General features: G+C 32.0%; 1 protein-coding gene across 1 annotated transcript; it reads left to right on the forward strand.

Annotated features, from left to right (window-relative positions):
* The first annotated feature begins 11468 nt into the window (after positions 1 to 11468).
* LOC142330141 (large ribosomal subunit protein mL62) lies at positions 11469 to 24856 on the forward strand. The gene is made up of 5 exons (XM_075375238.1): positions 11469 to 11818; positions 14248 to 14293; positions 20218 to 20360; positions 22303 to 22472; positions 24502 to 24856. Exons 1-5 carry the CDS (start codon positions 11657 to 11659, stop codon positions 24590 to 24592), a joined length of 612 nt encoding a protein of 203 aa, XP_075231353.1. The 5' UTR covers positions 11469 to 11656; the 3' UTR covers positions 24593 to 24856.
* Positions 24857 to 26789: the final 1933 nt, after the last annotated feature.

Here is a 26789-nt window from a genome sequence, read left to right on the forward strand (position 1 = left end):
TCAAGCTAAAGATGACGTTATATGCGGTCACCTTTGCATCAGTCTTGTAGAGACTGATGCTGGAGAACAAGAGAATCTTATTTATTTTATGATTTGTTTCTCACTATTGTAGAACGATGTCGCTTTCATTATCGTTCAGCAATAAAGGATCTTCAATCTCAAACGTTTTTTCAGCAGCTGGAACTGCCGCGGGGAAAATGGGGAATGGGATTACAGTATATAATGATATTTCATTCCAAACGTGGAAGAGAATGTTAATAATAGATTTACATTAACTTATCCGGCGGAAGTAAACAAAGATGAAAACGACAACTATATCGTAATGCAAAAAAGGTAATGTTGTTACACCTACCGGCTGCTATGAGTTGGACGATATCGCAGAGTATATTTCAAATCATATGAAAGATTTAAGACAGTTCGTATATATCAGCCAACAACAGTACATTGTAGACGAAAATCAAAAGCACTGTATATATGAATTTCAGTGAAAAATACAGCTTAGCTCCTTTGTTGGGTTTTAAACTGAAATTAGCACCACCTAATGTTATGCACACATCTGAACCCTGCAAATATAGCGCCTGTAAATGTTATCCGGGTAAAGTGTAACACCGTCAAAGGCAATTACGTCAACTGCAAACAGGATCGGGTACTGCAAGAGGTCCCTCTGGTGATAGACCATGGCGATATGATAGAAGTGCCACCGTGGAACCCGATATATTTACCGGCCGATCAATAAACAGTAGGTGAAATAGTGATATAACTTATCGATCAGGACCATAAATTGCTGAATACTCGCGGTGAAAGTCTCAGGCTTCGTTTGGAATTGAAACAAGGAGCGGATGAGTCTTAAGACTATATTTGATTTTTTATTTACATCTACATAAATATAGCAATATGCTGAATTTCGATAGTGATAACGCGAAGAAAAGAGACGTAGTTAACGTTTAGCGGTGGCGATTGAGCTGGAAGAACATCAAGTTCTTGCATTTGTTTGGTGTTAAAGTGAGAATGGTGGAGGGGTGAAAAAGCGATAACCACAGCCGACGACATGAATAGACTATTACAGTAGATAGATAGGTTTCTGTTATATAGTTGAAACGATTGATCCGTTTTTGGTTGATAATAAATTAATGCGAAATGAATCTATACTGTTCAAGCAGTATCATACACATTCCCGTATGTTTCTGCTACTTTCAATTTGAGATCAGAATCCCTATGAATCAAATATCACATCACCTGGTGAAAGTTTTCTGCATGTTGTAGGGGTGTTGAAGAATGTTGCGGACAACAGGAGAGCTACTAAAGCTAAGTTGGCGAACAATGTGATCTTTTTTTTCCTATTCTGTTACGAATTGAACGGGATAGAAATAACGAGGGTTAAGAATTTAGGCCTGAATTTGTCGCAGAAAGGCGGTCGAAAATGCTGGCTGGGTATTCGATAATGACGACATATATCTAGGCGAAAACGGAAAAATTCAGTCTATGTATCGCTTCAGATGTTCACGGGATTTGCTGAATTCATTTTGATTGTCAGATAAGATCGCCACCAACCTAGGCCCGTATCTAATGTTAACGTTTTTAATCTTCAACACAGCATATCCCCTGTACAATTCTAATTAACTAAGCTTTAATGTTGGGTTATAAGAAGACTGTTTGGCGTTAAGCAGCTCACAGATATCTATCTTTTGCACTTGCCATCGTTATTAAGTCCAACTATCATCGTAAACGGTATTGCTTTTATACAGAGTCCGGCATATAAACCTCACGATTTTTGAGGGATAATAATTAAACTGTGTTTCGTACTACTAAAACATTTAATATATCAAATTAAGATCAATTTTTGCAATTTATAGTGAATTACTTATATAGATTTTTTTTATTTGAATATTATGTCGTCCAAATGTTTTCCATTACTCCTCACACACTCACTTAACCTCATTCTAAAATTTGACATTGCTCGCTCAATCATCACTTGTGGAACTGCTTCAATTTCTCGTTAAAATTACCTCCTTGAGTTCTCCAATTGACTGTGGTCGACTACTGAAGACTTTATGTTTGAGATACCACCACAGAAAAAAATCACAAACAGCCAGATCAGGTGAACGCGTGGCCAAGGAATGTCGCCAAATCGGGAAATCAAACGTCCAGGAAAGGTTTCTCGCAGAATATCCATTGCGATTCTCGCCGTATGGGCGGTGGCACCATCCTGTTGAAACCAAATTTCATGTCCTTATAAGTCATTCAGTTTCGGTCGCAGAAATTCATTCAACATGTTTACGTATCGATGAGATGTTACTGTTACTCTGCGATTTAACTCCTCAAAAACATATGGGCCAATTATGCCGAACTTTGAAACCGCACACCACTCTGTAACATATTGATTGTGAAGTGGTTTTTCAAGAATTTGCCGTGAATTATGCGAAGCCCAATAACGGTAGTTTTGTTTATTCACAAATCCTGACAGATGAAAATGTGCCTCGTCACTTAAAAGAATAATGGCATCCTGGTGGACATTTTCGAGGATGACCTCGAAAGCTGCTTTGCGAGACGTCCAATCATTTACATTAAGTTGCTGCACTAACATCATCTTATATGGATGGAATTTCAGGTCGGCATGAATAATTCGTTGTACACTTCGTTCAGATGTGGCTAGCACAGCAACATGTTTCGCTGCTGAACGTCGTGGAGACCGCGTAACAGCTAACCTTACCGCGTTAATGTTTTCAGGCGTTCTCACAGTCCGTTTTGGTCCTGTTGGTTTCATTTTTAAATCAGACGATTTGTTCCTAAAATTCTTCACCCACAACAATATCGTATTCCTACTAGGAACAGACGCGTGTCGATTTAAATTGAAATGTCTGCGAAATAAACGCTGTGTTACAATCACATAGTCATTATTTTTAAAATAGGCTTCAATCACAAATGCTGGTTGTTTACCCGACCACGACATACTGGCTACTGAAATAGCATGAATAGACCTGTCGATGTACAACACTTCCGCCTTCTCATTGACAGTGGTGCCAACATAACAATTACTAAAAAATCGTCAGATTTATACGCCGGACCCTGTATAAATGCAGATATGCCTTGTCAACCAGCACCTAACTGGTACGGTTTGGCGACCACTACCGACTTGATACCCCTTGACAGCCGATATCAAGCTAATGTGCAATTGGACTAGCTATTGCGATCGATGATATCACCACAGAGAAAGAGAATGAATCAGTAGATCACCTCTCACAAGCAGTACCGCATACCGTAATTCAAGCAAGCGCTGGGGCTTGGCGGAATTTTAATGCCGTTAATGCCCCATATTTAGACATTTTTGAACCATTTTTGAAGAATTTATGTTTAGCCTGTCAGGAAATATTAATCAAAATACTGGTAAGTACAATACATCTTCCGAAATTATGTTTTTTGGACTCAGAGTCGTAAAACGTCGACATTTGCAATAAACCCTATACCAAAGTTTTAGACAGATCTGTATACCCTTGTAGCAGCAACAGAAATATAAAAGGAAAAATAACAATGAAAAAAAATCGCGCTTAATTTCATTCAAGTTTATTCAAATGAAGATAGCTGAAAAAAGATATAATACTCAGTTTTGAGTAAAATTTGTTTTTTTTTTCTTCTGTCTTCAGTCATTTGACTGGTTTGATGCAGCTCTCCAAGATTCCCTATCTAGTGCTAGTCGTTTCATTTCGGTGTACCCCCTACATCCTACATCCCTAACAATTTGTTTTACTTATTCCAAACGTGGCCTGCCTACACAATTTTTTCCTTCTACCTGTCCTTCCAATATTAAAGCGACTATTCCAGGATGCCTTAGTATGTGGCCCATAAGTCTGTCTCTTCTTTTAGCTATAATTTTTCCAAATGCTTCTTTCTTCATGTATTTGCCGCAACACCTTTTCATTTGTCACTTTATCCACCCATCTGATTTTTAACATTCTCCTGTAGCACCACATTTCGAAAGCTTCTAATCCTTTCTTCTCAGGTACTCCGATTCTCCAAGTTTCACTTCCATATGAAGCGACACTCCAAACATATACTTTCAAATATCTTTTCCTGACCTTTAAATTAATTTTTGATGTAAACAAATTATATTTCTGACTGAAGGCTCGTTTCGCTTGTGCTATTCGGCATTTTAAATTGCTCCTGCTTCGTCCATCTTTAGTAATTCTACTTCCCAAATAACAAAATTCTTCTACCTCCATAATCTTTTCTTCTCCTATTTTCATATTCAGTGGTCCATCTTTGTTATTTCTACTACATTCATTACTTTTGTTTAATGCTTGTTTATTTTCATACAGTAGTTCTTGCTTAGGACTTCATCTATGCCATTCATTGTTTCTTCTAAATCCTTTCTACTCTCAGCTAGAAATACTATATCATCAGCAAATCGTAGCATCTTTATCTTTTCATCTTGTACTGTTGCTCCGAATCTAAATTGTTCTTTAACATCATTAACTGCTAGTTCCATGTAAAGATTAAAAAGCAACGGGGATAGGGAACATCCTTGTCGGACTCCCTTTCTTATTACGGCTTCTTTCTTATGTTCTTCAATTATTACTGTTGCTGTTTGGTTCCTGTAAATGTTAGCAGTTGTTCTATCTCTGTATTTGAACCCTAATTTTTTTTAAATGTTGAACATTTTATTCCAGTCTACGTTATCGAATGCCTTTTCTACATCTATAAATGCCAAGTATGTTGGTTTGTTTTTCTTTAATCTTCCTTCCACTATTAATCTGAGGACTAAAATTGCTTCCCTTGTCCCTATACTTTTCCTGAAACCAAATTGGTCTTCTCCTAACACTTCTTCCACTCTCCTCTCAATTCTTCTGTATAGAATTCTAGTAAGATTTTTGATGCATGACTAGTTAAACTAATTGTTCTGTATTCTTCACATTTATCTGCCCCTGCTTTCTTTGGTATCATGACTATAACACTTTTTTTGAAGTCTGACGGAACTTCCCCTTTTTCATAAATATTACACTCCAGTTTGTATAATCTATCAATCACTTCCTCACCTGCACTGCGCAGTAATTCTACAGGTATTCCATCTATTCCAGGAGCCTTTCTGACATTCAAATCTTTTAATGCTCTCTTAAATTCAGATCTCAGTATTGTTTCTCCCATTTCATTCTCTTCAATTTCCTCTTCTTCCTCTATAACACCATTTTCTAATTCATTTCCTCCGTATAACTCTTCAATATATTCCACCGACCTATCAACTTTACCTTTCATATTATAAATCAGTGTTCCATCTTTGTTTAACACATTATTAGATTTTAATTTATGTACCCCACAATTTTCTTTAACTTTCCTGTATGCTCCGTCTATTTTACCAATGTTTATTTCTCTTTCCACTTCTGAACACTTTTCTTTAATCCACTCTTCTTTCGCTAGTTTTCACTTCCTGTTTATAGCATTTCTTAATTGTTGATAGTTCCTTTTACTTTCTTCATCACTAGCATTCTTATATTTTCTACTTTTATCCATCAGCTGCAATATATCGTCTGAAACCCAAGGTTTTCTACCAGTTCTCTTTGTTCCGCCTAAGTTCGCTTCTGCTGATCTAAGAATTTCCTTTTTAACATTCTCCCATTCTTCTTCTACATTTTCTACCTTATCTTTTTTACTCAGGCCTCTTGCGATGTCCTCCTCAAAAATCTTCTTTACCTACTCTTCCTCAAGCTTCTCTAAATTCCACCGATTCACCTGACACCTTTTCTTCAGGTTTTTAAACCCCAATCTACATTTCATTATCACCAAATTATATATGCTATCAATGTCTGCTCCAGGGTAAGTTTTGCAATCAACGAGTTGATTTCTAAATCTTTGCTTAACCATGATATAATCTATCGTATACTTTGCAGTATCACCTGGCTTTTTCCAAGTGTATATTCTTCTATTATGATTTTTAAATTGGGTGTTGGCAATTACTAAATTATACTTCGTGCAAAACTCTATAAGTTGGTTCCCTCTTTCATTCCTTTTGCCCAGCCCATATTCCCCCACTATATTTCCTTCTTTGCCTTTTCCAATGCTTGCATTCCAATCTCCAACTATTATTAAATTTTCATCTCCTTTTACGTGTTTAATTGCTTCATCAATCTCTTTATATACACACTACATCATCATCATCATGGGTGCTTGTAGGAACATAGACATTAACAATCGTTGTCGGTTTAGGTTTTGATTTTATTACAATTTTATTACAATGATTCTATCGCTATGCATTTTGAAATATTCTACCCTATCTTCTTGTTCATTACGAATCCTACTCCTGCCTGCACATTATTTGAAGCTGAGTTAATTATTCTAAAATCACCTGACCAAAAGTCACCTTCCTCTTACCACCGAACCTCACTAATTCCTACTACATCTACATTTATCCTATCCATTTCCCTTTTTAAATTTTCTAATCTACCAACCTTTCTTAAACTTCTAACATTCCACGCTTCGACTTGTAGAATGTTGTTTTTTAATTTTCTGGTGACCCCTTCCTTAGTAGTCCCCACCCGGAGATCCGAACAGGGGACTAGTTTACCTCCTTGGTAAATATTTTACCAAGGAAGGCGCCTGCATCATTGCTATATGAAAATGAAGAAAGCTACATTTTCTTGGTAAAAAAGCAGCTGTAGTTTTCCATTGCTTTCAGCTGCGCAGTTCTCAGAAAACTGAGTGATGTTGATATGGCCGTTTAAGTCATCCTGACTTACGCCCTTAACAACTACTGAAAGAGCTGCTGCCCTCTTTCAGGAATCATTCCTTAGTCTGGCTCTCAACAGATACCTCTTCGATATGGTTGCACCTTCGGTCTAGCTACTCTGTATCACTGAGCACTTAAGCCCCCTCAACAACAGCAAGGTCTCATGATTCATAGAGGAGGAAAATTTGTTTATAAATATAAAAAAAAAATATTTTCTTAGAAATTAAAAACAAGAACTGACCCCCCCCCCCTTGATTTATGGTTACATTCTTATATTCAGTCTTGTAGGAGAAATAATACTTTTAAAATAAAATAGTAGACATTATCAACAAGAATAAGAAAAAAGCAGTGTGAAACAGTTTTTAGCCAAATAGTAATTTCTCCTAAAAATCCTTTAAGATGTGAAACAAATCATGCCGATTGAAGATTTAAATTATTATGTTTCTTCCCTACCGCTCACTTAGCATTTTATAAACTAATTTTCGCTGATTGTAACTGTCAACGGTTTCTAATTTAAAGAAGGAAGTGATTATTAAGAAAAGTAAAAATCAGTTATTACTGGTGTAGCGTAATAAATACTGATGAAGTATAATAATTACTTACAGTTAGGAGAATGACATTTTACTATTACTGATAAGTAATAACTGAAAGGAATCGGTATTTTGGGTGTAGTGCACAAATTATACATGTATTGTGCATTATATTGAATTACGAGTACGTTCAGTACTTACCGATAAAATGATTCATTCTCGCGGACCTGTCTCAGCACGTTTATGTCAATTAAGTCGCTACGTTATCACGTTTGCTATTTTTCTTGTAGTTTTAATATTGGATACTAGAAATGTCTTCTTTTTTTAAACTTTTTTAACTACTATAGGAATAACTGGTAACCGCCGAAAATACGTTGCCTCGGTTGGCCCTAAATGACGTGACGTCGACTACCCACCCTAGCTCAGGTTTCTTACGGAATCCCCCATCGGGGTTTCTCCTGGACCATGGGAGAGCATTCCGACCTTCTCTTCTGGATGGCCGAGATGCCCCTCCCCTGGAGGACTACCCTTCCCGCTCCTACTCTACTTGGGACCCAAGTATTCTACCCACGCATATCCCCTCTCTTAACCCCGAAGGGAGAAGACACCCACCTTGTGACATTACCGGTCGCCACACCATCCCTTCCGTTCGGAGGTCGTCTTTAGGTCCTCTAACTGATCACACCTCACAGTCATCAGCTAGTCCTCGGTCGGGGTGCCACCGATGTAATGCCGTGGCAGATATTTGCATCAGTAAAATACAAATCAAATTTTGCCTTCACGTAGACCTCAAACGAGCATGATTCCCTCAAACCTAACACGATTCCCTCAAACTAACTAATCGAGACCACGGAAGTGCGGATCCCACGCATATTCTAACTTTGACAACTGTGAATGCCGTGACTGTGAATGCCTCAGAAAACGAACGAGTTTAAAGTTAAATCAGTGCCACGCTCATACCAATCAAAATTATGTTTTACGCAATATAGAAATTCAGATCTACAGCCAAATAAGTCGATCTTTGGTCTCCTAATAAGGGCAACGTAACCTCATTCCGGTCCGCGCAGGAGCCGGGAACAAACCCTGCACTCCCACCCGGTCTCATCATGGAGTCTCGCACGACATTACCAAGTCGCAATCAGGGACCGGCGGAACGAAGCCCGTGCGGCCTCGGTCGCACCTCAGCAGCACGGCCACCCCTGCCAGTGGGAGCCCAAATCGAATCATAAAAAATACCAAAAAAACCATGGCACGATGCCAATGCGCTTACCTACAACCAATCCAATGCCTAGGCCGGAACCCTAGCCACTTGGAATCCTACCACGATCAAATACCTCGATTAAACTCCCTCTGCAGACCTGCACATCGCAAGGATGCGAAGAAAACCACCCACTATAGACCGCTTCTCGCGGATCATCCAGTTAATATGGAGCTCCTGAAAGAATGTATTCTCTCAAGTTCCCTAACAGGTAATAGAACTGAACGTTCTACTGAAGTTACTAGTCAACCTTCAGAAAAGGAAAGAGCTATTAGGTACGAGACTGAAGAATCAGTTGCTCTATCCACAACTGAGTTACTACGAATGGTTCTTATCGAACAGCTTGACTTGATCAGAACACTAAAAATTAAAAATGCAGCTTTTTACAAATCAGAAATTAGAAATTGGAAAGAAATAACCCACTTCCATACCAAACAGGAAGACGAAACATTCTTATTATGAGGTTATCTTGTCCTGAATTAATTTTTCTTACTGTGTTTTGTATTAAATAAAAGAAATAAGTTTTCCCTTAACATCTTTCCTGAAATTAAACAAAAATATACAAAGAAATAATAAATAAAATCACAAATGAGAAAATTATGACGGTGCCAACAACCGTCTGATTGATGTGGAACGGTCCATCCAATGTGGTCAATTCATAATAACATTGACTAGAACGATTAGATTATTCACTATTGAACTGACCAATTTTTTTTTATTTTGTGTTTAATGGTATCCTGTATTATTCCATTTCTTAATTACATAAACTTTAATATTACGTAAAATTAATAATTACGCAAAATTTCATGACAAAAAAACGTTACTATTACTTGATTAAGTTCAACAATTATATGGAATTATTTATAGTAATTTTTAAATTACTTGTAGTAAATAACTTCATTTCACTTTGCATTTCATTTTTACTTTGATGTAAACCTCTTCGTCGGAGGTTTACATCAGTGATTTTGATATCGTCTTCTTCAACTACAGCAGAGGTTCCCAAACTTATTTTTTTCATAGACCACTTTCCAAATTTTGCTGGTTCCGGTGGACCCCCTGCAGCTACATTTCTACCATGTTTCCAGTCGACGGAAAATGTGAAGATTAGATCTAACTATGAAAATTTGCGTTACGGCTGAGTTCCACGAACTAACAGTTTCCGAAAAAAAAGTGAGAATTGATTGGTTAATTTTTGACTGACTGTGCTGTGAGGGGATGTCAAAAAAGTAAAGTTGGCCAATCAAAAAAAATGCTTCCATCCAACTTTACATTTTTGACATCTACTCACAACACAAGAAAGCAATCAATTCTCAGTTATTTTATTTAGAAAACTTCTCATTTAGAGTGGTAAAAAGCAAAAGAAAAATAGTATATTTTTTTGTGTTGCATTTATTCAAATATGTAATCATTACACTATTAATTATTATTGTTATCATATTGCAATGTAATATAATAAAATTGTCGTAATATAATTAAAATTAAAATGAATAACGTAATGTAACTTCTACGATGACCATCACAAAATAGTTACAATTTTAATGCGAGGGATGTACTTGATGGATTGACAGCAAATTATCAATATTTGGCTTCAGTTTTGTTAGGAATAAGCGCAAATCTCCCCGTTCTGTGATATTGAATATGCTCCTTTTTTTTATAAAAGGTTTGTAACGACACTAAAACTTTTTTCGACAAGATATGACGAGGGAACGCTATCAAAAGCTTTCTCGCAATTCCCCACAGTCCAGGATATTTTTCTGGTATTTCTGCCTGCAGCCAAAATGTTTGATATACCCTTTTTTAAATTTCACCTTCAGCTCCTCATTAGTGCTAAGCTCGAGCAGCTCCTCTTGTAATATCACATTCTCCACTTCCGTTTCACCATGGATTTACGATCCATGTTGGTATTTCCATCGTCAGAATATCTTCAAATCTGATTTTGAAGTCATCATGCAGGGCAATTAAATGTTGAACGTATGTCTGAATATCCTCATCAAGGCATTCTACCTGTGACAAGTTTGAAAACTGGGAAAATACGCGCCGACTAATATTTTGCTTCATAAATTTCAATTTTCCAAGAAAATCTGAAATTACACCCTTTGTTTTTATTAAATTGAGACTGTCCCCTTGTAATTGTAAGTTAATGTCATTAAAGTTTTTGAACAAATCTGTCAAATACGCGATGTCAGCTTTAGAAGTGATCAGGTTTTCTTTTAAATCTGAATCTTTACCTTCCAGAAACTCTAAAACTAATTCAAAAAGTGAGTAAATTCTTGTTAAACATGCACCTTTCGACAACCAGCGTACTTAAGTATGTTAGAGCAATCGTTGGAAGTCTTCATCATTTTCATCGCACAATTGGGCAAATAAACGCGTATTCAATGCATTGCTTCTTATCTTGTTAACAGCATTAATTACAAGTTGAAGCGATTGGTGCAATCTACTACTCAGATTTTTCGCTGTGAATTCAGAAATCTTCGGCAACACCGGTTCCGACAAGTATCTTAAAAATATTTCCGTTTCATGCTGGGCGCTTACGGCCGCTCCTCTTGTTTCATTAGTTTCTTGTAAAAACAAATTACTGCATTTCACATATGACTTGTTAAAACGAAACTGTTCCTTGTTCCTATCTTCACTAACAGATTTACGCTACCTAAAGTTTTTAGGTTTACGTATTCTCAGGAAAGCAGCCATCTCTCTTGTTCAGTAGAAGCGTTCAGTATGAGTCTTAGAATATTGAATAAAAACCTACAGTAATTACTGATGATTTTAAATAATTGAAAACTTTTATTTACTCCTTCTAAAGTATTTATTAGAAAGAATCAGTAATTTTGTGTAGTTAAAGTTTTCAATAAATACTGATTAAGTAAAAAGAATACTACCTGAAGTTAAAATCTTGCACAATTACCTATTCTTTACAAGCCAGTAAAAGTAATTACTGATTATTTATTCACTTCCCTCAAAACAGTAAATTTATGCTGGTGTACCCTTGGATCTTCGATAAGAGTACAGAAACATAGCCTTTCGATTGTTATTCGGAGATCGAGTGGAATCGATAGTGAAAGATAGCAAGGATGTTGTTTGTTAGAGGTTAATTAGGTGTTAATTCAAATATCTTCTTTTTTTTCCAGTATTATTCATATTTTCCATTCTAGAATGAGCGCTGCTACGTTAGGTAGATCGTGTATTAAATATGTTATTAATTTTTCAACGAGTAACCGACAGTGGCTAATGTACAGTAAATATGCGTATGAGAGTAATATCAGCCTAAGAACTTTATATCCTACTAGTTCACTCAAACTCATTACTCCAAATAAGGTTAGTAAACATATTTTTATAAAACTTGTAATGTGGTTAAGTTTCTGTAATCACTGTTTTTATGTGACGTTTGTTATATTATGCGTTTATTTAATTTTGTGTGTTGTGGATACAGATATGTTTTGTGTTTCATATTTATGTTACTCATAGTTATTTACAACCTAAATAAGTTGTGTTTGATGCATTCTACCACTGTAGTACTGCTCATATTGAGTACTGTATGCAAACAGAATATGCAGACAATATGTTGTATGATGCTGGAAGAAACTGCTTTTAAATTCTGCTGTTTCTTAGTACATGGATCGTCTGTTGTCAGTTACAAAGCAGGAAAAAATGTTTCAGATGAAGTGTGTAAAATTAACACTTGTATAACCTTGCCGTTACTTAATGGATAGTTGTGCATAAGTAGCAAATAGTTATAGTATGTATACAAACTTTTGTAATTTCCCTCCCTGGAGTCTCTCATTGATTTGTGGAAGGTTGTAATATTACTTTACGTGGACCATCCATTTTAAAAGGTATTAAATATTTTTGTTCTAATGAAAAATTGCTGTTATTTGAACATAAAGTCATAAGAAAAAATTGTATCTTGTCTGTTATGTGTCACTGTTTTGTTGAGGGACTGATAGACAGTGAAGTGCAATTAACTAAACTTTAATGTCATTTGCAGTAATTTTAATTAATTAATTATTTATTTATATAGTAAATAACAAAGATTACTTTTATAATGTAGGCCAATAAGTGGCTACATATAAAAGTATTTCACCGAAATGATCATGACTGCTATTGCGCTGTTACCATATAAACTCCACCATGTAGCTCTGTCCAACAGTACAGTGTTTTGTTTCTTCCACATTCTATCTAAATAATTTATATATTTTATTATTTATTTTATATTTATACATTTTTATAACTACATTTTATGTAATTTATTTTCTTAGAGATGGATTTTCCCATCCATTTAGTTTTAAAATTTGTCTTCTTTACTTAGTAGAGGTTCCTTTACAAACATATGTTTCTACATACAGTGATACTTGAATATATCTAGTTAATTGTTAAATAAAAATTAAAAAAATTATGTTATTTTGTATGTTATTTAAAAACTAATTTTGTTATTTATATCTTTTACAGTGTTTCCTCAACATTTTATTAAAAATTTTCTTATTTTGAAGCAATGCAGCATTTTATTTGTGATCTTAAGATTATAATAACATGGTTGATTTCATAAGATCCTCATTGCAGAATTTTATTATTGCTTTTTACTTTCTATAGATGTAATAGAATAATTTTTACTTTTTATTTGTATGATGTTAAAGATATATTTACCACTTTTTGGTAGGTGATGATTGTATGCAACCACAAGTTGAATGTAGACAGTAACTACCACTTGTTTCTACATAAATCTGTAGCCTAATTTAATTTTTTTTAGGAAGCATAAGTATGTTTCCTAAACACATGTCAAGTACTTCTGCAGGATGTTTCCTTTTTTATTGAGGAAAACAGATGTTTTTTGTCAAGAAACTTCTTCTCTTATATTTGAACAAGTAAGCCCAATTTATGAATTTAAAGATTATGATTTGGGATATAATTAAAAAGCTTATTATCATGGTGGAGTGAAGTTTTATTTATATTTTCCATTTGGAAGGTTCATTCAAACTTGGCATTTTTTAAACAGTACCAAATTCATCCCTTAACATAAAAAAGTATGGTGACTACATCACGTGAAAACAATAACCAGTATGAATAAATAAATAGATGTAAAACTTAATAGTCAGATTTTTTAATCAATTTATTAATATATATCTAACCTATTTTGACTTCTTTAGATTAAAATATCCTGAGCTAACAATAAACAACACGAAGTGAACCAGTGATGTTTTGAAGGAATTTCTATATAAATGTTTTAAATTATAGCTTTAATAAAATTGTAATTATTTTTAGTTTTTATTGAAATGATTTGTATTTAAATTATATCCTAATTTTATATCTATTATCAAAATGCAGCTTTTGTATCATTTGATTTTGAAAAATTGTATTTTATAACTAAAATTAAATCAGTTAAATCGTATATTTTCTCTGAATGAATTGACCCTAAGGAAAGAAAATTGGTAGTTTTTTTAATGTGCTTTCCTTGTATTGAACTGTTTATAATTTTGTCTGGGTCTTTTTGTTTTTATATCTCATATAATAGAAGAAAATTTACCTTTAGTAAAATTTTATTGTTAATAAATGTGTTGATGACATTCATTTTTTCACATATCCTTTGCAAAGGAACAGAAATTAGGTGATAGTATGTTACATAGTTAATAGAAATTTCACTTTGAGAATGTATAGCGATAGAATGAAATGCAATTAAATTTGTAATATTTACTTTATATTTTATGTGTGTCTGAATAATATTTGTATGTTTTTCTTCTTTTTTTTTTTAGCTTCCTGAAAGTATTGATGGAAAGTTCTCAGGATATATCCCATTAGGTAATGTTTCATAGTATTTATTGAATTATAATATGTTTCAAATAACCGTTAAGCAATTCTTGAACCTGTACTTCATTAAAAAAAAAAACAAGAGATTGAAAAAGAAATCAGATCCTTATAATAGTCAGTAAGATCTACAAAAAAACATTGCCACAAAATATTTATCTGTCAAAGCTACACCAGAAATGAAAAATAACAAATAATTTAAAAATAAATCATTTTATTTATTTTTCCACTGTTCTTCTTACATTATATACGTATTATTTTTAGAATTCAATTGACTTCATTGTACAGAGTACAACTTTTATGTAAAAAATGCAACATTTCTCAACCTTTCAGTATTTGCGAACCAATTTTTAGTCATAATTTTCATTGTGCCCATCTCATACAGTAGTAATGTATTTTGAATATTTTGACACTAGAGCTAGTCTACAAAAGAATAAAAAATACAAAGAATAGCAAATTTATTGATATTTGGCAACACCAATCCATTGCATTGACAGAACCAGAATCTATGCCTCTCTATTGCTCTCTGTCTTACATCCACCATATTGAACATTCTCGCAGTTTCACGAGAAGTTCTGATTTGTCTTGAACATTCTGCAATTTCTGCACGACCATCTGCGCAAATGTGTATAAACGCTGCACCTTGTTCAATTTCAGCCAGTCTTAGTCAAGTTAATTCTTTTATTGCTATCGAATCTATTGTGAATGTATATGTTGTAATTTGCATGTTAGTTGCAATTCAAGGTATTAAATTTTCACAGCAGTAGATTTGTACAGAATCATGGATAAATTTCTGAGTTGGTGTAAGCAAGCATTAGACGATAGTGAAGCATTAACAAGTGCACAAACGAGTGGTTTCAAAAGTAAAATCAAGAAAATATTCTCAAGCATACTTAAATTTTAGGTTTACCAGTACTGAAGTAAATGAAGAAGAAAGGTCCTTGTGAGTCATTTGCTCAAAAGATTTGGCAGCAGACAGCATGAAACCTAATTAACTTAAACAACATCTGGAAACACTTCATAGTGAGTACGTTAACAAATCCTGAGAATTCTTTAAATTAAAATCTTATGAAAAAACATCATTTTTAAAAAAATTATGAATGAAAGAAAGCTTTACTTGCCTCTTACAAAGTTTCTTTTAAAATAGCCAGATGTAAAAAACCCCACACCATTGGTGAAGAGCTTATTTTACCCGCTGCAGTTCAGATTGCAGAACTATGTTTGGAAATAATTTTGCCAAACAATTACAGTCTATACCTCTATTAAATAATATTGTTGTCCGTTGAATTGCTGATATAGCTGAAGGTGTACAGCATCAGTGTTTCGGGAAGTTACATGACAAATTGTTTTCAATTCAGCTTGATGAAGCAACAGAGCAATAAAAAGAACTACTTTTCTACAAACCAATAGAACTCAAAGCAACAGCACTTGCATTATTTGCTACCTTAAATGATTTTATAAACGAGGCCAACATAGAGTGGAAAAATTGCGTCATATGCACCAGTGGTGCTTGTTTAATGTCTGGAAGATTCCAAAGTATACAAGCACTTGTGAAACAAAAATCTCCACAGTGTGTCTGGACACATTGCATGATCCACAGAGAAGTTCTGGCTTCTGAAGAAATGAGTCCTGGTCTGAATGTTGTGCTAATAACGGTTGTAATCGTAATAAATTATATAAAAATGAGACCCCTAAAATCAAGAATCTTTTCTGTTCTTTGTAAAGACATGGGTTCAGTACAATCAGCATTACTATTTTAATGCGAGGTAAGATGTTTATATCATATATATAAGATGTTCATATCAGTGGTGCTTGTTTAATGTCTGGAAGATTCCAAAGTATACAAGCACTTGTGAAACAAAAATCTCCACAGTGTGTCTGGACACATTGCATGATCCACAGAGAAGTTCTGGCTTCTGAAGAAATGAGTCCTGGTCTGAATGTTGTGCTAATAACGGTTGTAATCGTAATAAATTATATAAAAATGAGACCCTTAAAATCAAGAATCTTTTCTGTTCTTTGTAAAGACATGGGTTCAGTACAATCAGCATTACTATTTTAATGCGAGGTAAGATGTTTATATCACGTGGAAAATTTTTGCAACGTGTTTGTGAATTAAGAAATGAAATCACCATTTTTCTAGAAGAGGATAACCGACCGGAATCTGAGAAGCTTAAAGATGGTTTATTTGTGATGGAATTGAGTTACTTGGTTGACATATTTGAGAAAATTACCTTGAATCCTTCAACTCCAAGGAGCAAATACACATATGTTAGATACGAGCGATAATGCTTTTTGTAGAAAATTGGTATTATGTAGAAGCAAAAAACCTAGAAATGTTTGCAGATGTGAATGAATGTGATAAAACTTACAAGGCTGAAGATCAACATGTTAAAGTTGTTTTTGTAACCATTGAAAATCATTTAGCGGTGATGAGAAAGAATTTTTAAAAAGTATTTTCTTGCTGACAACTACTTGGTAGCAAGTTCCGAGTGGGTTAGGGATCCATTTCAAAATACTCCTTAAGGGCTCTCAACTGCTGAAGAAGAAGTCTTTACAGACATCACGTTGAGTGGTGAAATGAAAAGACAATTTAGTAATAAATCACTTTTTGAATTTTGGACAGGGGTGTAGATGAGTTTTCTGAATTGACAACAAGAGGATTTCGTATACTATTACCATTTTCAACATTCTACCTTTGCGAAATTGGATTTTCTGGGTGTCTACTTTGAAGACAAAGTATAGATCTTGGCTAAATATAGAAAAAGAATTCAGAGTGTCTATTTCTAATATTAAACCTTACTTTGAAAAACTTTGCAAGACAGGTCCAAGGGATTCACTAATAATTATTAAACTTGTTTTTAATTTAGTATTGATAAGTCAATTATTAAATACATTGTGTAGTACTGATACAATCCTATTTATGTGTATTATATCAGTGTAAATGTGTATTTTATTATTTATTATTTCAGAATGTATTTTTTTTCTTTCCTTTCAGTAAATTAATAAATTTCTTTAATAATTTTGATATGTTCATACCCGCCTCATTTAGTGTTATCATGCCTCCCCTAGGAACCGTGCCCCACAGGTTGAGAGACACTGATATAGTGTTACATATTGCTTGGTTGCTAGTATCAATAGAAACAATTTATTCTTTCACTGCAGTATATTACTCCTACCTGATTTTTATAAATTCTTCCCAAATTTCATGAGCTGGATATCATTAGACCAAAGTAAATTCAGAAGAGATTCAATGCTCATGTGACACAACATACAATTTTATTCAGAGTTCTACTGCAAATTAAATCAAACATTTTTCATGACGTGTCTTGACTGTCTCATTGTTGTAGATAGGACTGGAATTTATTTTTGTTGAGGTTACAAGAGAACAGGGATACATTGATTTTCAGCAATTTTCTTAATATTATTTCATCTCTTTTTTGTATGTAATAATGCACTATCATAATGAAATACTCAACTAAAAAAAAAAAATACAATGAAAGAAGTTCTCATGCGTTATTCACTGCTTAAATTGGTTTTTTTTTAATATACTTCTTTTATAAGCATAACCATAATCAGCTGGCAGAGCTATTATAAAAATATTTATATTAATGAATAACAATCTCTTACCAACAAAGAAATAATAAAAACCTTAAGTATTTTTGACTATCATGAATGCAATAAGCAAAACATTAGTCAAGTGAATAGAATATTGGGAAAAAATAATACATATATTCGAACAGTAATAAATTAATTAATGATCCAGTTAGTAATTAAAAATAACACTTTCTGTTGACAAGAATTAAATAAAAATAAATTTTATATTCCATTTCATGAAGAATAGTTTTAATTTGGTATAGGAATATTATGAAACATTGTTTATTCCATTTAAAAAATACATCTCATCATTTGCTTAAACATTTTGACAAAAGCGATATAAAAATTTAGTATAACATTTTGTAATAAAATACATATCTAATGTTGGCATGAACAGCTGAAAGCACTCGAATGTATTTTACTGCACTTTAGCTGTTATGTATTTTTATTAATTATTTTTATAGGTTAATTCTTCTATAGAAATTTAATTTATGAGATATGTGTCATCTTTTAAACTTCTGTTCCATCAATTTTCTAGTAATTGAACAAATTTTTTTATTAAAAAAAATAATTGAATGTAATAACTAGGATAGACCAGTTACTAAATACTATTTACATTTAAATAAAGAAGGTATAAAAATCCATTTAAATAACTGAAAACAATTATTTGAGGAAACAGTATTATAGAATTGTAGTGGATTTATGAACTTTGATCTCCCATACTATACAAACAGAATGTATCACACAAGTGGAAAAGATTATTCAAAGAAAAGGAATAGATAGTAAAAATAAGAACAACTTGTATAACTGCATTAAGATAAGAGTGAGACTATTAAAATTAGTTTTTACCATAAGACAGTATATATAGAAATGATAGGTGTATGTAATAATCTGGAGTTAATACAAATTACTTAACTTAAAAAAAATCTTATTTTTTATTTAAATTGAGGTTGTAATAGGTATTTTATTTATACATTAAAAGGAAATTGGCTTACTAAAAGTTAAAAATTGTATTTATTCATTCATTTAGTGTATGTAGGTACACATAAAGTTCTTCATATCTGAAAGAAAACTTTTAAACATTATTATGAAATTCTTTCCAGTTTTTGTTATTTTTCTGTTATATAAATTCAGTCAAGTTATATACATGATTACTAAATTTTAAAACTAATTCAATAAAGTAATAAAAACATATGGATTTCATACAAAAATATATGGGCATTTCTAGAAATTCTCATACTTTTTTAAAATTATGTAACCGATTTTGAGAATATTATGACCCTTATATTTTTTAAGGACCATAATTGACTAGTAAAAGGAGAACAACACAGAGAAAGGTATTTATTATATATTGTTGCATAAGACAGATACTTATATTACTTCACATATACACCAGCCTCATTCAGTCATTTACTATATTGGGAGAGTAACTTTTGCAAACTTTTACTGAAGAAATCTATCATCAGGGTATACAGTCAATTATTAACAACTTACATGTGATAAAAACTTCATTAATTCCAGAGCTTAAGGTTATAGTAACTGTGCTGAAGGCTTCCTAAATAGTTTTCCAAAAAGAAAGATATAGAAGAATAAATTACAGGTAATGCGAAAGTAAAACTTTAATAATTTTTTTTTTAGTATTAATAATAAAAATAAACAAAAGAAAAATTCAGAATTTAGGTTATAAAATAGTTATAAAAAAATATTTCATTCAGTATTTATAGTTAAAAAAACTATAATTAAAAATTACCATATTGTTTTCAACTGCTCAGTTCAAAAGTGAAAGATTTACTTACAATATTCTCATAGACCATCACAAACTCCTCACTCATACTGATGTTTGTTTTTATTTTTTAATACTATTAGAAATACATTTTTTGTATTTAATTTTAAGTATTTCTGTGCATCTGTAATGACGGTTGTTTAATTATTAAAGAAAACATCTAGTTTTAGATTTTTATTTTACAAAAGTTCTTGTAAATTTCTCTGTGCAATTCTTTTGATTGGAGAATTGATAGTTAAGCACAAAGTCATTATTTATATTCTTCTGATTTCAGTAAAATTAAATAAAAGTTGGGGTGAATACATATTCACGTAGAATAGCATTGAATAGTTTTAATGCTATTACTGTGTCAGTACTGCCATTTTTGGATTGCTCTAAAAAATAAACATTCTCTCAGGATAACAAAAAATTAACTTTGTTAAAAACCACTGTGAACAGGTGATGTGGCTGGCTCTGGATTTACACAGAATTGAACTATTTCATTCAAAACTGCTTCTTATTTGTTTCATTTATTTACCATTATTTTTTTAATTTTTAGATAAACTGAAAATAACATATAGTCGTAGCTCTGGTCCTGGTGGTCAAGCAGTAAATATGGTCAACACTAAAGTAGATTTGCGTTTTCATATTGATTCTGCTGACTGGCTTCATGAAAGTACCCGAGCAAAGTTAAAAGAAAAGGTTTGTCTGTTAAGTTTAGATATTAAATTATCAGATACTATTATACGTTATAAACTTGAATCAATACAGAAAAAGTTAATTCATCTGTTCATTTTGAACATTATACTATTTTATAAAGAGGAGGTTTTTTTTGTTTGGGATAAATGGAAAAACTGCCTGATCTGTTGATACTAAATTTTTACCCATGTTTCTTGGCTTAACTGAGAACTAGTTTATGGATATATTTCTTCTCGAAAAATGTCTTTATATATATATATATATATAATGTAGTAGTGAAGATTTGCCGGTTGAAGCACAAACTTTAATGAATTGTGAATGGTCAGTGTCTATCACTTTATGAGCTGGGATTGGTCTGATGATTATGAATGAACATCTAAAAACCAATTTCTAGATTTTTGATTTTCGTTCCGAGTTTAAAGGGTTAAATTAAAATTGATTTTTGAATTTTTTTGAAACCCTGTTATTTTTTTAATTTCCCTGTAACAAATGAAGAAATCAACCTGATTTTTCATGAGTGTAATCTTTATGTCAAACCAATTTCTAGATTTTTTAAATTCAACCTTGAAAGGGGATGAAGAAAGGTAAAAATAGTTTTGATTTAATTCCAATTTTTGTAACGAGTGCGAAGGTATATGGTGCTGTGGCTAAACCACGACAGCCACTGCCACCATTACTGTATGTGTGACTGGCTGCACCTGCCTCTGATTACTTGACTAATAAACATAAAATAAAAAGATTGACCGCTATGGGAAATGCAAGAAACTATATAGCGCAGGTGAAGCTGTGCTGGGAAGCTAGTATGTAAAAATTTTAATAAGCATTTATCCATTTTATTTATTATACAGAATTAATAATGCAAGTAATATTACAATTTTTATACATATGTATATTCACTGTATAATATGCCATTTAAAAATGTTGATTACCCACCGGTAATTAATTCATTTGAAAAAATTAATTCCTTATTTTTTGAAGAGTAGGTCATAAGTTTTATGGAATTTGTTCCATATAAAATGTAACCTACACAATTATAAAATATATACATTTGAATCTAAAAAAAAATATCAAATAGAAAACAAATAGTTTTGTTTATCTCTTCTAATAGTTTTGGCTCTATCAAAGGCAGATATTGCCCAATAATTGCATTAATGTAGTGTTCCCATAGAAAACAGGATAGACTTTTCTGTGTTATTACATAACAGATTCCTAAAATAAATATTGAAACATATATTTTATTGCAAAGTTTTAGTTTGCAATAATTTTATTTACCTCTTTATCATTTTGAAAAATATAGAGTAAGAAAAAATATTTTTTTCTTAATTTTAATAATATTGATTGATGGTACAGGAACAAACTGTAATTTTGGTGATTGCCGTTGATAAATTTTCTTATTGTACACTATAATATTCTTCTTCGTCTGTTATTTGTATATGAGCATTCAAGTATATTACGTAAAATTTCCCATTATAAGTGGAGGCTATCTACAAGTATTATAAAGAAGGGATTTGTTTCACAAAGAAAGGGGGGTCCATTTATTTGTTACTTTACACTTTCTAGTTGAATTGTTTCTTATGTATGTTGCATACCAAAACATCTGAGCTACAAGCTGCATTAATCAAAGTTTCTTACTCTGAGAGAAATAGTGTTCACTATATATGCAGTTCCTATGATGAACAGAGCCTTATTTCTTGTAAGGCTGAATATCACTTGATGAATTTCAATGGACTTGGTAGGATATGTAGCAGTACATTTAGTTATTAAAGACAACAGAAAACCACTTCATTATTAATTTCCTAATTAAGTTTGTCATGCTAAGTTTGATACACTAAGGAATGTTTACATCATTTTTGTGAGTTACTTTGTCTTATGTTGGTTCCCTACAGCTGTTGCAGTTATGATATATAATGTACATACTACTTAAATTAGTATTTTAATGTTATAGGAAAAAATGAAAGTATCAAAAGAAGGATTTTTAATTATACGTTCTGAGAAAACTAGGTCTCAGCAACTTAATTTGGCAGATGCTTTAGAAAAATTACGTTGTTTAATACGTCATGTTGAAGAAGAGCCTGCTAAACCTTCTCCTGAAACAGAAGAAATGATTACAAAAAGGTATTTTATATTTTTGACTTAAAATTTACGATATTTAAAAGTTAAAATTTTAGACATGTACACAAGTGTAAGCCCTAAACCAGGAGGTTTATTTGTTTTATATTGTTTATTCTAAAACTCCCAGATTTAAAAAATTCAAACATTTTTCATTTGTTTTATTTGATGATTATTTTACCTATAAGCTTGTGTTTGTGTATGTAGAATAGAAATTTTTAGCACAATAAAAAAGCCATATCTGACTGTCATGGAAAAAATTGGTATTACAAAATGTATATTAAACATATTTGCTCTTATAAACCAATTGCTAATTTTCATATTATTGAAATAGACAAGAAAATATTGCAAATTCATTACTTTCAGCTAGTATGCTGATTGATATTTTTTAATTTGTTATGGCACCCAAAATAATTCTTTCTATCAGTTGTTAGTTAATTGTATTTTGAATTACAAATTAAAAAGAAATGATAAGTAAGAATGAATTGAAAGTAAAAACATGCATTTTATTATTAAATAGGAAATAATTCTTGTCATTAATTTACCTCATGGATGTACTGAGTAATTTATTACTTATTTAAGAAAGTTATTTTAAGTTAAGCATTAAAAAGTTGTTTTTTTGGACCCCTAAGTTTGGGTTTTAAGTCAGATATCTTAAAAACTAAAGGAGATACAGTTGTGAGACCTGTTTTTATTGAATTTTTCAGGTCAAAAACCATAGAAAACGATTAATTCTGCCTCTAGATTTACATCCAGAAAATTTCAGTACGATCTCATTTCACTGGGGATGCTGAGCCAGGCAAAATCTTTCGTTAGCCGTAACTCACTAACGAAGCATTTCCAGACCTATGTTTATATGAATTTTTTTCATTGTTTTGATAAGCAGAATACACCTATCTGTAAAGTATTGCAGATTCCATGCAAAACACTCTGTATAAATGATGATATATAAATGTATAGTAAAAAAAAAAAATGTTATGTTTACGTATTAGTTTTCTAATCTGCTAAATCTTTTCCAAAGAAATAATAATACAGCTTGTCCTTCAGTTTCTTCTGTGAATCGCGTCATATACTTAAGCATTTCTGTAACTCTATGAGGCAAATATTTATTGTGTTTGAAATAGTTATTACTGTATAAATAAATAGTATTACTGTATAGTTAAAATAGAAGAAATTCTAGTCTGAATTTACTCAGCTAATTATTGCTTTTGTGCTTTCAGTTAACTAAATTATTTTTTAAAAAATCCAAAACAAAGTTGGCTGAAATTGTATTTGTAAAAAAATATATTTGAACGTCTATTTACGGTGAAGCATTTTTTTCTTAGCTATGTAGTCTCCAGGTAGAACTATAGAAAAAAGCGTACTAAAAATCAGTTACCTTCTTTTAACTGTTGAAAAATGGTCTGACCACTTTCATTATGATAATTTACACTAGCTAACTGATCAAAAAGCAAACTTTAAAACAAGTCATGAATCCAATTTTTATGACTTCTCACTGATGAGATTCATCGGGTCTGTGACTAAGACAGGCTTCATTTTTCATTTTTTGTACTATAATTCAGTTTATTAATGGCTTTTATTTAGCATTTCCCCTCTCTTGTCTTTCATCTTATTTTACTCTGTATGCCATCTTCTGTGTCTTTGTCTTAGACATTAAGTTTAGCCAACATTAGAGAAATTCACTGGTGTCTGCTTTTTCATATTAAATATTTTTTATTTAATTATAGAAAATTCTTGTTAGGCTTTAAAATTTATTAGTTTGTATTATATGTAATTAGATCCACTAGAATTCCTGAAATCCTTTTACTCTTAATTATCTAATAACATTTAATCTTTATCTATTGAAATTTTGTTATCAATATTGTACAAAGTAAGGGGTTGTCCCTTCAACAACAGGATTTGTATTATTAAAATTCTGTTATATTATACCTAATAATTGTCATAAATGGATTTATACATTTTTTTTTTTATTGTATGAAGTGGTTGTATCTTTGTGAAATTGTCTATAATTTTTTATGTAATTTTTGTCTTGCAGGAAGGTGAAAGCAAATCAAATAAGACTTATTGAGAAACGATCAAAAGCATTGTTGAAAAGTAGTCGTAAAGCACCCGCAGTAGATCTTTAAAAATTACTAAAATATGTTGTTGAAAATAATAAATTTTGGACTTTTTCATTTGTTTTATTTAAATATTACATGTAGGCTAGCTAGAGCTGGAATTAGAAGCTAGGAGTGGAAGTGGTGTTCATGATTTACTGTTGTGTTCTTTTGGTGAATATATTTCCTCATATAAAAAATAATGACACAATAGATAATACAATATTTATTTTACAGTGGTGGAATCATTCAAAAAAATTGTATTTTATAATAACATTCAAATTTATGTCCGTTGTTCGTTGTTGTTATTTCATGTGACATTTTTGTTATATGAATTGTGAATGGGTGATCATAAAAGAATTGTGTGGGAGATGGGCAGAGCTACATTATGAAATTTAAAAAATATGTCTACAAGTATTACTTAAATTGGGTTTTTTTAAAGTTTTAATTGTTTTCTTTAAATCTATCCTGAATAATTAAATTTTAAAAAGGAAAAAATATTTAGCAGATTGTCCTGTCATAAATATTTTTTGTTAAAAGATAAATATCTATTTCAGTCACAGTTAAGAGTAGTTTTCCTTGTACTTGTAAGTTTCATTAAAATCACAACTTCTACTTTTACATGAAGTCAGAAAATTAACTGGTAGAGATGGTGTGAGTAGAATTGGCTGCATTATTCATTAATTAGATTGTAAGGAATGTGTGCACAAATTCTAACTTTATACAAAGCATTCAAAAAGTAACTATGCATCTATGTAAACACAGTTTTTTGTTGAGGAATTGTATTCTGTGCACTGCAAGTAATGTTTTTCTGCAAAGGTGCATTTTGTGCAGTTTGCTTCTGCAAACCAGTCGGGCCAGTTTGAATGGTTCTTTGTTGTTTATTGTGAGTTTTTTGCCTTGAACAATTGAGACCGTGTCTTTCCATGTGTACTCAGAATGGTGTCAACTTTAGAAAATTGAATATTTCTCATTGAATATGTCCAACATCAGCATAGTGAGTACACACAGACAGTGAAAGATATGTTTTCCATTAGGTTTCCAGGCACACCCGTTCGTAATCGATATAATGTAAACAGCACTAATCAAGAAATTTAAGGAGATGGGATCAATGAAAGATTATGAGCAAAGTGGTAGACCACCAATACTCAAAGAAAAACTGCAAGATGTATCAGCTGCTATGCAGTGTAGTCCTGACAAGTCCATGTGAAAGTTGGCCTGTCAAAACATTAGTGTAGTAACTGCACACAAGGCAGTTCTTAAGAAGCTCAGTTTCATCCCATACAACAATTTCTGTTGAAACCATTAACAATATCGATGACAATTCACAAACAAGAATGATAATATTCTGGACTATGTTTCCTATACTGATTAGGCATGGTTCCATTTATCAAGATATGTGAACACATAGAACTCATAAATCTGGTCTGCAAACAATGAAATTCCTGTACATGATCAGAAGATTGGTGTGTGAATTGCAAGTTCCAGGAGAAGAATAATTTATATGGATTGAAATACTAGATCGTGGACCACGGTGTTCTTTGGTGGTTGGGTTTCAATTAACCACACATCTCAGGAATGATCAAACTGAGACTGTACAAGACTACACTCATACACATCATCCTCTTAAGTAATATCTGAACGGTAATTCCTGGAGGTTAAACAGGAAAAAGAAAAAGAAAAAAGGAGAAGAATAGTCAACCCAAATATTCTTCGCATAAACGATAAATTCAGCTTGTTATTGCGAACTCATCCATCAGTTTGTGTGAGAACTAACTGACAAGGAAATTAATAATGCGTGGAGTCGGCAAAATGGCATGACCATGCATACATCAGGCAGTCCATGAAGTTACTGCAAAGGTTTTTAAAGATCAAATCATTTCTAAGAACTTGTAGCTACCTCATTCTTCAGACTTATTTTTATTTTTCCAAAAAAATATTCTATAAATAAAGCATTTATTCACATATAGAAATTGATATTTTGCAAAAAAAAAAATGAATTAAATATCCCAAAACATTAGTTTAGTTTTTGTTACATTTCTAAGCAAAGATCCAAATTATTTTAACACCTGAGTTTTATTTTTAATGCTTGCCCTACAACATTGAACACACTTTGACAAAAAAAAAATAGTTTATTTCAATATTTATATTTTTTAACCCTTTCCAGCCAGAAAAAAATTGTTGTGAGTGTTTTTCTATTGAAATAGGACTGATATTACACAGATAT

The sequence above is a fragment of the Lycorma delicatula genome, chromosome 9 (genome assembly GCF_047948215.1).
Source record: "Lycorma delicatula isolate Av1 chromosome 9, ASM4794821v1, whole genome shotgun sequence".
Classification (NCBI taxonomy): domain Eukaryota; kingdom Metazoa; phylum Arthropoda; class Insecta; order Hemiptera; family Fulgoridae; genus Lycorma; species Lycorma delicatula.

Coding starts and splice junctions, on each gene's coding strand:
- LOC142330141 (XM_075375238.1), top strand. CDS start 11,657: ATGAGCGCTGCTACGTTAGGTAGATCGTGTATTAAATATGTTATTAAT. Junction 11,819..14,247: donor AACTCATTACTCCAAATAAG/GTTAGTAAACAT, acceptor TTTTTTTTTTAG/CTTCCTGAAAGTATTGATGG. Junction 20,361..22,302: donor GAGCAAAGTTAAAAGAAAAG/GTTTGTCTGTTA, acceptor TTAATGTTATAG/GAAAAAATGAAAGTATCAAA.